A 14,522-nucleotide genomic window follows, 5' to 3' on the forward strand; every position below is an offset into this window, starting at 1 on the left:
CACCTGTGTGCCCGTCTATACTGTTGCTTATGACAGAAGTGTCTCTGAACTGCAGGGCTCACCTCCAAGGCCTAATACAAGGTCATGACTTATCTAAGGCTGCTCACTTCCCCTACCCGCCTTGCATTTCTCCAACCCTTAGCACATACCTATATTTTCACAGATATTTCAGTTTGTAGTTTTTGTTGTTTTCCTGTTGTTCTTTTTCTACCCCCCAACAGATCATGAACTCTCCAAGGACAAAAGCTATGTTTTATTTATCGCAATAAATCTTCCCTATAATATGGTTGGAAAGGAGTAATTATTGTAAGTGCTTTGATAATCAGGAAGAAAAATCAACAGAATAACAGTCAGTTTTCACAAACATTATCAGCCCAACAGTATGTCTAGTAAACACAGTTCATATATCCTTAATATGCCAATATTTATTCAGTATGTTTGTCACATTCTATAAAAATTGACTGTCATTTTACGTTACACATCTTGAAAGGGGTATCAGTACTACTTAAAAAAGAAACTATACCCAAAGAGGTGTAGGCAGCTTATTTTCTGTTTCTGAAAGCAGTACAAACTAAAACATGCCATTTGTGCTATCTTTGCATCTCACCTGGTTGGGGGGGGGGGGTAATCTGTTTTGTTGGAAAGACTGTGCACTATGTCATATATCATGATGAAAATGTCAAAATATGCAATAATGTATCTAATACATACATGACAGATACAAATGTGAACTGATCATGAAACAAACTGCAAATTTCCATTTCACAATAGGAAACAGTTGAAATGTCTCACATTTCTAAACTATAGGTTAGTACAAAAATAAGGTAATGTTGACTTAGCCGGGTGTTATTAATACTCTTTTGTAAGGAAATTTAGTCACCGCATGATACATTGTATAAACAGAAAAGAAACACCTACTAGTATAAAACTTCATTTGCTTCGTGTCTTTCATATCTCACAGTTTCACACATTAACCTGTAAGAGAAATGAAAACATGAATTCAATATCTTTCATTAAAAACCATGTAGTGTTGAAAGTTAAGATTATTTTATATGGCCTGCCACAATCATTTATGAGCCTCAAAATGAGTATTACTAGTACCTGGGTTAACACAAGCAAATAAAATAAAATTTGTAAACATATGGTAGAAAACAAAACATCTAATAAAATATCAACTTCACCATATGAAAAATGAATGTTCCCTAAGATAAACAGAGTATGGAGGGAACCCAAAAGTTTAAAAGAAAAAAGAAAAATCTATTAAATTAAAAAGTGATGACGTCATTCACAACTCATCCAAACAAAAGTAGACTTTTTTAACCAAGTATTTTTATGACCAATGACTAAATGGAGGCTTTAGAACTTTAAGGATTTGTTATTTCAGCTGATTCATCCCTAAGGGGGAAAATATGAATAATGTTTAAATACTCAAAGTTACATTATGAACAATATCCTCAAGAAGTATTCTATTATCTTAATCCCAATTAAATTTTCACAACAAGTACACACACAAAGAGAAATGCAAATCAGAGAATGACTGTTCCTTGATGTTAGCCTAATGTACTCGAGATTGGTTTCAAATAAACCAGGGACTTTCTGGCTTGATAAAGTCACTTTTGCTCTGACCACGTTATAAGAAAGGACCTCTGATTCAAATTATGGAAATCCACTATTCTTGCTATCGCCAGGAACCATACTTCTATCAGTATGGCCCCAATAAATTGCACTCTGTGCAACCTTGGATCTGTCTAAGGTGCCTCCTTCTTTGGTCCTACAGCAAAGATTTCTCACATCTTTAATTAAATTAAATCAGATTACATCAGATCATCTCACCTTTTAATCTTTAGAAAAAAAGATTTGAACTCCCTGTCTTTATACACTGGGACCTGTACTGCTCCAGAACAATGCTTCAGAGGTTCTCATCCTCAATTCCTTCCTCAAAACATTTCAGCTGAACCTCACTTAATTTCAGGAGGCAAAAGCAAAACCTGTATGCACATAATTGAACATACAGATTTCTTCAGAAAGTCAAACCACAATTTTTGATAGGAAAGGATGATAGTGACAAGTGATAGGTGTAAAAACATCCGGCCTTAAACTAAGTGGTGAGCTTGGCCTTATGTCCTATCCTTGCCCAGCCTCTTCACATCCACACTGGATCTCATTCCTCTCATCAGTTTGTTTCCTTCTCCTGCATTATCCCTATTACTTTCCCTCTCTCCCCCTCCCCCTCCCCCTCCCCTTTCTCCCTACCAATCACTTTCAATAACATACAAACACAACTTGGCATCACCTGTTGTGTAGGTTCATGTTCTTGACTCCACTGCCCCTCCAGATATTATCTACATTTTGTTTTTCCCATTAAAGAAAAAAATCACCTTTTTGAGATGTCTATGTATACTGTCTCCATTTTCTTACTCTCTCCCCACTACACCTCATCATTTGGTCCCTGACATTCGGAAGCAGGAGGCTCTAAAGTATTCCTATTACCTAAAAATCCTACCTGTCCTTACATTAATTCCACTTCTCAGCAGCAGTAGATGACTCCTTTCTTTTTACAGCATCATCTCCTTTAAGCTTCCTGTCCTGGGTCTCCTAGTTTTCCATTTAACTTACTAGTCTTATCCTCTGTCTTCTTGGGATTCTCCCTACACCGTTCCTCTACCTGAGAAATGTCTAAATGTCACCATGTCCAGGGCCCTATTTTACTCTATACCCAAGTAATCTCCACCCAAATTAAATCTGATATTTAATCTATTTTGGTGCTGTCGAAAGCAATGCCTCATACCCAAATTCACAATCCATTCATCTAATAGCCTACTGATGTAGCCACTTGAATACTGACTCTTTAATAGTTATCTCATGTTCAAGTGTCTGAAACAGAACTTGAATTTCTCCCCAAAATCTGCTTTCCCAAAACTAGTACCCAAATATTTAGGCCACAACCTTGAAGTCATCATCCTTGTCTCCTATGTTTTTCTCACATCATGTCTCTATCAACACCTGTTTCCAAAATCCATCCCCCAGAACTGACCACGCTGTCAACTCTGGTAAAACCTAGAATGCGCCAACATTATCCCATCATTATCTCTTACCCAGACTACCAGTGAAGACTTCTGCTTCTACTTTTCCATGCCTGTTTCCCATCCTCCACATAACTTCCACAGAGATCTTTCCAAACATTAAATCAGATTTCTCACATCTTTAATTAAATCAGATTACATCAGATCATCTCACCTTTTACTCTTTAGAAAAAAGATTTGAACTTCCTGTCCTTGAGAGCAAGTCCTACTTTATTTACTATGGTGACTACAGTATACTTAATTACTGTGCCTTGAATAATGCTGCACAAACATACCTTCCCCTGCACAAGGGTTGTTCCCACAAAAAAACATCCAGGGCACCTCTACACTGCAGAAATTTCTCCACAAATGCCCTGACTTCAATTCTTTTGATCCCAAAGTCAGAGCAGCCCAGCATCCATTCTTCACCAACACACTAACATACAAATAAAACAATACTGATCCATTTATGCTAGTCTTGACTGCCCCACTAGCAAAATAAGTCCCATTTTGGCATAGGTTTGATCAAGCACAGAGTAGGCATGCAATCAGTAACTGTTTTCAGAATAAATTCAATCAATACTATCAGAAAGTCACAATAAAATGTCTTATGACAATGTCCTAAATAAATGAAATAGTACCCAAATGCTTTTGTTATTAAATATTTTAGCAAAAGCATACTGATCTTTTCTGAATTCCTAAAAAGTATACAAGAAACAACTATAATTTGGTCATTTCTTAATGATTTAATGGTGATGGCAAAATAATAATTACACTAATCCATAACGCTGAAGAAAAATATTTGTTTATTTATTTATTTATTTTAGCAGGCTTTTTTTCCCCCAACAATAAATAGGACTGAGACATAGCTCAGTAATAGAGTGCTCTCCTAGCACACATGAGGTCCTGGGTTCCGTGCCCGGCACCACAAAAAAAAGAAAAAACACTAAAATGGCCTCGTGAATTATTCTGCTTTTTACAAGTGTTTTATCTCTGCTCCTATGGATAGCATTCTTCCTCTTTGGCAAATATGCTCTTCCTAGTCTATATGGAGTAAGGGGTAAACATTTAAAAAAACAGTTAAAACTGTATTAAGTAAGCTGGGCATGGTGGTACACAGCTAGGAGAATGAGGAAGGAGGATTGCAGGTTCAAAGCCTGCCTCAGCAACATAGTGAGGCTAAAAGCAACCTAGTGAGACCCTGTCTCAAAATAAAAATTAAAAAGCTTGGAGATTTGGCACAGTTGTTAAGTGCCCTTGGGCTCAATCCTTGGTTAAATAAATAAATAAACAAACAAGCCGAGATAGATAGATAGATAAATCATAAAAAAAGAAAAATGTGAACTGTGTTAAAAAACACACAGTTCTTGAAGACCTTTATGTTGCACAGAGTATGTAATCTTACAGCAAGACAGCAGCACCTTTTTGAACTGCTCAGAATCGGTTTTTCTGCTGACACATGGATGGGTCATAACAATGCATAAAGCCAAAGCTTTCACATAAATGGAAGCCTCTTCCCTCCTCGTAGAATATTAATGGTGCCTAACACTGAATAAAGGACTGAAAGTTTTGATTAAGAGCATTTTATTTTCTAAAATTGGAAAACTATATTATATGGAAGTCTTGACTATTGTTCTCTATTAATCCCAGATAAAACTTAATTTTGAAAATAATTTTTAAAAAATAATTTATCTAAAGGAGATGTACATGTTTCTCCAGAAATGTTGGTATTATGAAACAATTTATCAAGGCTCAGGTTGTAACTCAATGGTAGAGCACTAGCCTAGCAAGGGTGAGGGTTCAATCCTCAGCACCTCATAAAAACAAATAAATAAAATAAAGGTTAAAATCTTTTTTAAAAAATAAAAATAAGGGCCAGGGCTGTAGTTCAGTGGCAGAGTACTTGCCTAGTACATGTGAGGCACTGGGTTCGATCCTCAGCACCACGTAAAAATTATAAATAGAGTAAAGGCATACTTTCCATCTATAACTACAAAAAAAAATTAAATAAAAATAAAAACAAAAAACAGTTATCCAAGTCATTAGATTTACCTGTACCTCTACTTCAGTTGGCAACTCATCTTCTTCTAAAAAGCATGACTTTTTAATAGAAGCAGAACAAGATAAATATCTTAAAGGTGCCTCCCTATAAATTCATGCCAACAAACAATCTGTATAAGTTCCAAAACACTTTCTAAGGTATAAATGGATGAGGGTATACCCTTGAATTAATCTCTTATTTCTAACCAAAAATTACCTTTGAAATGGCAGAAAGTTGATAATTTCAAAGCTGGCTGATAGGTATATGGAACTGCATTGTATTGCTATTTCTATTTTATAAACATGAAAATTTCCAAAAGCATTAAAAATCCTTTACCTATTGCATACAATTGCCATTATCTAAATAATTTTATACCACACAATATAAAAACATAATCAACATATCTAAATATTAACCATGTGTGCTTGTATGTGAACAATGGAATGTATTCCATATTAACTCACTGCATTTGCATTTGAAGATTAACTGCATTCGTTTAAATCAACAACTAGTACTGCGATTTTTTAATTAAGAAAGTTATCACAAAATAACAAATGAAAGTTACATACTTTAAAAATACTCTTCCTTTAATTTGAGACATCTTCTAAAATCCCACTGGTTTTGCCCTTTGTAATAAAACTTTCACTGAGTTTTTAAACATTTAATCTGCAATCTACTTTAAGTGATTTTCATTAAAAACTTAATTTTAGAAGCATTCATTTCTCTTGATATTTTTTCCAATTAACAACCAAATATGAAATGGACATGCTCACAAACTAATTAGTGTTTAAAGAGTAAAGGGGAAATATATAGAAAAAGTATTCCTTTCATGATTAAAAATTGCTGGCATCACAACTAGCCAAAGCTGGAAGAGATAAGACCTTATGCCTAGTTGGCATTTATATGTAATCCATCTTCCCAAAGTTCTTTATTTTCTATTCAGCCAAGGCAGAATCACTTCTATTCTTTATCATAAAGCTTAGTTAATCATAAATAAAACTGCTGTTTCCTTGTATAATAAAAGTAATAAGATTTTTATATAAAAAAGCCACATAGTTCCAAGTATGATATAAACTGTGTTACAGAAAGAGGCAAACTACTTAATGCAAGAAGCCTGCAAGCATAAACAAAGACCTAGAACACACCAAAATAATGAATTCTTTAAATAATTAAAAACCTTCTGATCTCTAATGAATCTGAGTGCTAAGTAGCATATTTTTATTTGCCAAGAATGGCAAATATTGTCCCTTTAGCATGTTCATCAAGTCATATTTATTACTATTAAGGATGGGAGACAAAAACTGGGGTGGGGCTGGAAGAATATCACTATGATAGAACATCAAAATATTATATGAACACAACTTAATTCAAGTTCGTAAAACTTATAAAGTCAAATATAGCAGCTAGATGAAGCAGAATTCTCATAAGTTTTCTTTAAACCTACTTCTTAATGATAATAAATGAACATAAAATTCTAATATTATATTATTATTAAATTAATATTAAATGACATACCTAAGTTGATGTTCTCTCAAGTTTGATAAGGCTTCCATACCATGTAAATAGGAGTATACTATTTCCAGGTCCTGTTTCAAAGAAAAGAATAGAAATTATTAGGCTTTTCAAAGAAAAACTTTTCTAAAATAAGTTACAAATTGAACTATGAGTAGTTTTTTTAAATATATATTTTCTTGAATATTAGAAGTAAATATTAAAGGAAAAGCTGCATACAAATGTCATCTATTACAATGCCTTTGGGATATACATAAAACCTATTTAAATATAAAATAAATTAAACTTACTGAAATAAATTGCTCATAAGTTATTCTTTATCACCTATGTTATGACACTAATATCAGAATAGCAAATAGACTGCAAGTTCAAGGTCAATCAGGACCCTGTCTCAAAATAAATTTGAACTGTAGAACTCTGGTGAGTTTTATAGTTCACTTGTTATTGTCTGGGGTTGTAGTTCAGTGAGGTCCTGGGTTCAATCCCCAGTATCACACACAAAAAAAAATTAAAATAAATTAAATAAAAATAAATTAAATTTTAGAATAAAACAAAAATAAAAAAGGTAATATGCTTTGTTATTCTAGAGCACATGGTATTAAATACAAAAAAGAATTCGGCAGGGATGCTAATAACAAGTACAAAAGCAAAGTCGTGTTACATTCATATATGAAAAACCAGCAAAGAATCAGTATTTAAGACTCAAGGGAATGTACAGGATTACACAGTTTGTGACAAGAAGAATTTGAAGGATATTTATTCCTCCCCTAAAACTCAGTCACAATCTAAAACAAGGTACTTAAGATAAAATAATCCTCCACTTTTTAAAGTAACAGCTTCATTGAATGAAAATTTACACACCACAAAATTTACCCTTTTATAAAGTGAACAAATCACTGGTTTGTTTAGTACAATCATTTTATCACTCACTTCAGAACATTTTCACCACCACAAAATATAAGTCCATACCCATTAACAGTCATTCCCCATTCCCCCAGGCTCCTGGCCATCATCCGTCTACTTTGTTTTTATGATTTGTCAACTCTGGCTATTTCATGTAAATGGAACCTACAACAGAATACAAGAACTTCGGGGACTAGCTTCTTTCACTCAGCATGTTTCAAGGTACTTTCCTTTATACTGCCAAATAACATTCCATTGTAGATATATGTATTACCTTTTGTTTGCCTATTTATCAATTAATGAACACTTGGATTTTCCCCCACTTTTTGACTATTACAAATAATACTGCTATGAAGTCTCATGTGTAAGGTTTTTCAACACCATTTTCAATTCAAATCGAATTGCTGGCTCACATGACAACCCAAGTTTTTTAGGATCTAATAAACTACTTTCCTAAATCACATGCACTATTTTATAATCCCATCACCAGTGTATGAGGATTCCGATTTCTCTACATCCTTGCTAACACTTATTATTGTCTAGATTTTTTTGTTTTGTTTTGTTTTTTGTTATTTTTAGCCATCCTACATGAAGTGGTATCTCACTATTGTTTCAATTTGCATTTCCCTAATGACAAGAGATACAGAGCATTTGTGCATATGGTCATTTATCTACCCTCTTCAGATGTCCATCCTAACTCTTTGTTCATGTTTTAATTATTTCTTTATCATCAAATTTGAAGAGTTCTTTATATTCTGGATACAAAATCCTTATCAAATATATAACGTACACAAGTATTTTTTCCTATTTCATGAACTATATTTTCAATTACTTAATGGTATCCCGCAGAAAGACAAAGTTTTTCACTTTTATGAAGTCCAATTTCTCCACCCTTTCCTTTTTGCATGTGCTTTTCAGTCATCTTAGAAATCTAAGATGAAGATTAGCTACTATATTTTCCTCTAAGGAAGATTTGCTACTATATTTTCCTCTAAGAGTTATGTAGTTTAGCTCCTCCTATCTAATGGATCTACGATCCATTTTGAGTTGTTTCCGTGCACTGTGTGAAGTAGTAGTCCAACTTTATTCTTTTTTGCATGTGTACGTCAAGTTGTCACAGAACTATTTGTTGAAAAGACCATTCCTTCTCCCATCAAATTGTACCGATATGCTCAGTGGGAAAAACAAAAAATCAGTTGACATAAATGTAAGAATTTATTTCCGGGGCTGGGGCACAATGGGGCTCAGTGGCACAATGCTTGCCTAGCATGTGTGAGACACTGGGTTGGATCCTAAGTACCACATAAAAATAAACAAATAAAATAAAGTCATTCTGTCCATCTACAACTACCAAAAAAAAAACTTCTTTTTAAGAATTTATTTCTGGACTCTCAATTGTACTCCATTGGTTTATATGTCTACCCTCTACCAGTAAGTACCACAGCTCTCCAATTAAGTTTTGAAATCTGGATATATGAGTGTCCCAAAATTATTCTAATTTTTCAAGACAGTTTTCCCTCTTTTAGATGCCTTGCATTTCCAATCTAAATTTTTGGATCAGGCATTTTTTTGTTAATATCTACAAGACAGCCAGGTAGGATTTTGTAAGGATTGCATGGAACCAGCAGATCAGTTCAGGTGGTGCTGCCACCTTAACACCACCACACCTCCTGGTCCACAGGCTGGGGTGCCTTTCCAATTATTTATAATGTCTTTTTAAGCTTTTTTTCAACAATGTTTTGTGCTTTTAAGTGTAGAAGTCGTTTCTTTAATTAAATTCAATCCTTTTAATTAGGAAAACCTTTAGGTTAAGGAAACCTTTAGCCTTAGGAAAACACCTAAAAACTACTGAAACTCTAGGTTCAATTTAAATTTTTATATTAAGGGCACAGACAACAATTCATAGAGTTAACTTGATAAGGAATTAAAATTTTTGAAAGAGGGTATTAAAATTTGCAGCCTAAAATTTTTTATGTGTTAAGAGGGGGGAAAAAAAACCTAACCCATAATTTTAAATCACTCCAATTTAAAATTTATCAATAATAGGAGTTTAAAATGTCGCCCTCTGGTGGTCAACTTTCAAACAAACTGATTGCTTTCCATCTTATCTATCTGTCGTCTGGTATTTTCAAGTTTTTTAAGGTTATTTAAAGATTGAAATGTAAAAACAAACCTATAAATTCAATGCAAATAAGGAAACTGAAACAATTCCTTTTCCACTGAAACAATTCCTTTTCCACTATCCAAAGTGTCCATTATTAAAACTAATTTCTTATTAAAAATCAATCAGAATCCAATCATAATGTTCTCTTTGCATTAAGCAAAGCTAATAGGAATGTCCCAATTAATAAGTTTTCTTTAATACTTCTAAGAGCTTCCAGATAACTAGAAGTTTATATTCTAGTTTAAATATTATAAATTTGTATGTTACTTTCAGTCTTTAAATAGTACAGAGAGAAGGCCCCCATTCTTTGAAGACCTTATATTGAGATTCTATTAAGAATTCTAATAAGTCTTAACACTCAACCTATTATAACCTGTCCAAGGCTATATAGCCTTACTCAAAAGAAACAAACAATTTACTTAACATTCATCAAGCAAATAAATTTACACTGACCAAAAAAATTATATCTGGAAAAGTATTAGAAAAAAATAGGATTTTTAAAAACACTTTCTGGAAAAGAAGGAGAAGTCTAGAAGGAATATGATAGAAGTGAGAGGTAAAGCCTCCTTTCTTTCAACTAAACCCAGCAAATCTGAAGTTTAAAGCTGGTTTCTGACCAAACAGCACTTTATTAATCTGTTAATGCTTCAACATTATGAAGATGCATAGTTGTTTCAGAGTCATATTCCTAAAAAGTTATGTCATAACAAGATGTGTCTGTATAATAAGTAGATTTAACAATTTTCAGTATGAATGTATAACTTGTATGTACAGATATAACTATCAATAATAATTATTACCAATACTTCTTAGCTTGTGAATCAAACAAGATTGTTTAGTTAATAAAAATGTAAGGAACAATGGAGTATAATGTACTGACTTAAGGGAATGGGCCAGGAAGTTGTTACAGCACATGTATCATTAACTGAGAAGGTAAGGACGGAGAAGAAGACTACATTATACTATTAATGCATGAATACTTTTAAAAGCAGTTTTTCCTTCTGCATGCACATAGCTGTATTAAAAAAAAAAAAAAAAAACATCCGCACCACATATAGTCATGATGCTTTGGGAGGAGTACTTTTAAGTTTGTCGCTCAAGCAATACACAACAAAAAAATCCTGTGTAACTCTTCTGTGAGTATCTTAAATATCAAACAACACTATAAACTTCTTAAATGAACAACAGTCGTGTCCCAAGTTTCTTCTATTATTTTTAAAGTAAATCATCCCAAATAAAAATGTTTAAATGGTTGATGTTCCAAGGAGTTCATAAACTAGGAGAACAGGCAGCAACATTATCTAACTTGAACTAAGCACCTCTGCAGATAGATTATGTCTAAACTTGCTGTTTCCTAACTGTAACTAACAGAAAGGTAAGAAGTCAGCATCCAGATGGCAGGCAACGAACAAGTAATATCTCACTATGCCTTATGAATATGACCATCACAAGCCTGGTAAGTAGGGGGAAAGCAGAGAAGCTACGCCAAAGGCTCAGGAAATCTCTGCTCTTGACCCTAGGGAATTAAATAAAATTGACTACAGATGAGGAAAAGGAACACAAATTAAAGGAGTAGGAATTTGTGTTTTAACTTTTTCTTCAATCAAGAGCTCAGAAACCAAAGATTAGGTTTACCAATGATTAGGTCAACTACACTGAAAGGCAAAAAAGGAGATTATTTTTTCCCCTCTGTTCCTAGGAACAAGGTGGACTGAGCAATATTTTGAAATGAGCAAAGGCTGCCTTTTGAAGCTTCCCATCAATAGTTCTACAGCAACCTCACAGTACCCCCCACCAAGCCCCCCACCAGGCCTAAGTCTAAAAAACGAAAACAGAATCTGAACACGCACACACACAGGTGCTAAGTGATCAGTGGGGATCCTAAGACCTTGCAGGGAATTGGCAGTCAGCATCTGCATGTCCACAGTCCTAGCAAACCTTTAAGTGTATGAGATTTCAAGTGGGACCACAAACCGTAAGGAAATGCATGGGCATGTCAGGAAGAGACTTCAGGGTGTGAAAGGCGGCAGAGACACCCAGCTCTACCTGCCCAGGGACTCCCATGGCCCATGGTGCAACACTGGCTGCTTCTCCTTCACTTCTCATATGGAGCCTCAGACCTTGACTCTCCTTTAGTGTCCGGCCATTGTTAAAACAATCTACTTGTTAGCATGGAATTGCTTCTACCCAGCAAGAAAACAAACAGTGCCAGTGATTAAGAGTGAGGTGCTAAGGAAGCCTGTTCTCAAAACCCCTGGAATTCCCAACCAGTGGTAAAAACCAGATCTGTGGCATCACAGAGCAAGAGTTTATTTCCATATACAAGAGATATGTGTGGCCTTCAGGAGTTACATGTGTTTTTTTCCTCTACACAAACAAGAAAGATGTTCACAGAACAAAGTTATGTTTTAACAAACTTGATTACAGAAAACAAAATGCTGGAGTTAAATCACATCAGTGTTTCAATTTCATTTTTGTAAAGAAACTATAACATGCAAAATGAGAAATTTCTAACCTCCCCAATTATACTTCCCAATGCACACACAAAAATAATTTCACATAACTATTACTATTTTAAAAGACCCTTTTAAAATGTAAGCTATTTCCCCCCAAAAAATTCTAGTCTTCCAGTATAAACAGGAACATGTTACTCTACCCAGGAAGCAACATTTTTTTTTAGAACAATAAGCCTTTCCTTCTACTCTAGGAAGGACATCCTTTTTTCAAAAATAGATGCCATTTCAAAGCAGATTAAAATTATAAAACTGCTGTAAGCTCAGTAGACAAAGAGAATGCCAGGCCAATTGGAATGAAGTTGTCCCATGGGGTGGGGGGGTCAGGGAAAGCCCTAGAGTCCCCCCTCCTTTTTTGGCCCCAAATGTACACCAGGTTCACAACCCAAAAGCATCCTCCAAGTATGATGGGAGAGTGACTGTTCATAACTAACCAAAGTCAGCCCCCTCGCTCAGCATCTGTAAACATACTATACCTCTAACAGGAAAGAGATGAGAGAGGGATGGTACTGCCATCCTGGACTCTTTCTCTAATTTCTCCCAAGTGTTCATTCAGAACACAATAAGCATGGTAGAAAATTTGTAATTCACTTTGAACTAGCTTCTAACTTCATCTGTTTGCCAGCATGAAGATGTTGCTAACAACATACAGTATATTTTGGTATGATCTTTGAAGAATTGCTTGAAGAGAGTTAGCTATTCCTCTACCTCCTGCTCCCCAGCTTCCTGCTTTTCCCCACATAAGCCAGGCCTCCTGCCTTACCTTTATGGACTCTTCATGGCAATAAGAAATAATGGCAGGGGGAATTATTTTGCATTACACCACGAAGGAATACCTTTTTTAAATCTATTTTTCCTTTAAAAAGGTTTTGTAATCCCAGCAGCTCTGGAGGCCAAGGCAGGAGGATTGCAAGTTCAAAGCCAGCCTCAGCGACTTAGCAAAGCCCTAAGCAACTTAATGAGACCCTGTTTCAAACTAAAAAATAAAAAGGCCTGGAAATATGAATTAATGGTTAAGTGCCCCTAGGTTCAATCCCTGGTAACAAAAGGGAGGAGGGGTTGTTTTATATACAAAATTATATGACTGGATTATATTTGGAAACAGTTGATTCCTTTAAAGACTCTCAATCATCAAGGAAACTGAAGCCAAGACTAAAGCCAAGACTATGACATAAGCAGACCTGTGAAGAGGGCAAGACCTAAGTGGCAAAGTCTATGGATTGAAACTTAAGGAGACAGACAGAAGAGCACCTCACTTAAAGTGACAGTGGTCACAAGAAAAGAGCTGTGCTGATGCCAATGTACTCCCTCTTAAGCATCTATCAGAGAAAGAGGGACTCACAAAGACCAAAATGTAATTTATCCTCCTCGGCAAAACAATCACCAGCAATGAATTAGAGAGCTATGTCTGGAACGTTATTAATAAGGGGGTTTCATAAAACCTAGATTATCCAAGGTTATGTCACATGTACACAGTCAAATGGGGAAGGGGTGGTAAGGTGGATATTCTACAAATTCTGTGTTTACTGACAGGAAGATTAGGTTTTAACATTTAATTTAGGAGATCTCAAAATTTTCTTCACCAAAACTCACAAAAGAGCTACCTTAAGAAGAATGTAATGAAAAGAACACAGGCTTCACAGTTACACAGAGCAGAGTTAAAATCCCTGGTCACCATCACTCTCTCACTGTGTGTGAGAAAGGGCCTAGGTGTGAGATTGCGTAGCAAGGTGAATCATATTTGCAAAGCAAGGTGAATAAGATCATCATGGCTAGACAGTGCGGCTAAAATTATGGTTTCATAACATACCTGGCACCTACCGATCCTCAAAAAATGGTAGATGAATTTATTTATAAGATCTGAATGCAAGTACTAGCAATCTTAAGAATATAAAATTTAAAATATTCCTGAAATAGATATATACATCAGAATTTTCACAAATCAATACATTCTTTTAGTATAAATCTCTATCTTCAAAAAAGCCAAATGAGGACTGGGGGTATAGCTCATTGGTAGAGTGCTTGCCTCACATGCACAAGGCCCTAGGTTCAATTCCCAGCACTACCAAAAAAAAAAAAAAAAAAGCCAAATGAACTATTTATAGCATATGTAAAGGGCCCCCTCAGTTATCTGCTTTATGAATCTGGACCTTTTTTAAATGATTTTTACTTACTTACTAACTTACTTTGGTGCTGAGGATTGAACCCAGGGCCTCTTATATGCTAAACACACTCTACCAATAGCCCTAAATCCAGATTTTTTAATCGGGTTAAAAGAGAAATGTAACCAATGAATAGTTTTTATCACATCTGTTATTAATACAATT

At 34.8% G+C, this 14,522-nt stretch overlaps 1 protein-coding gene across 7 annotated transcripts in view; it reads right to left on the reverse strand.

Moving 5' to 3' along the window:
- Nucleotides 1-14,522, reverse strand: part of Rapgef2 (Rap guanine nucleotide exchange factor 2) — a 251,730-nt gene that overhangs the window by 155,858 nt on the left and 81,350 nt on the right. For all 7 annotated transcript variants that reach the window (XM_078021950.1, XM_078021946.1, XM_078021947.1 and 4 more), the window contains exons 2-3: nt 6,619-6,689; nt 919-975 (exon numbers count right to left, since the gene is read on the reverse strand). In XM_078021950.1, the coding sequence (XP_077878076.1) occupies nt 919-975; nt 6,619-6,689 (128 nt within the window). The remainder of the gene's footprint in view (nt 1-918; nt 976-6,618; nt 6,690-14,522) is intronic.

The sequence above is a fragment of the Ictidomys tridecemlineatus genome, chromosome 9 (genome assembly GCF_052094955.1).
Source record: "Ictidomys tridecemlineatus isolate mIctTri1 chromosome 9, mIctTri1.hap1, whole genome shotgun sequence".
In the NCBI taxonomy this organism is placed as follows: domain Eukaryota; kingdom Metazoa; phylum Chordata; class Mammalia; order Rodentia; family Sciuridae; genus Ictidomys; species Ictidomys tridecemlineatus.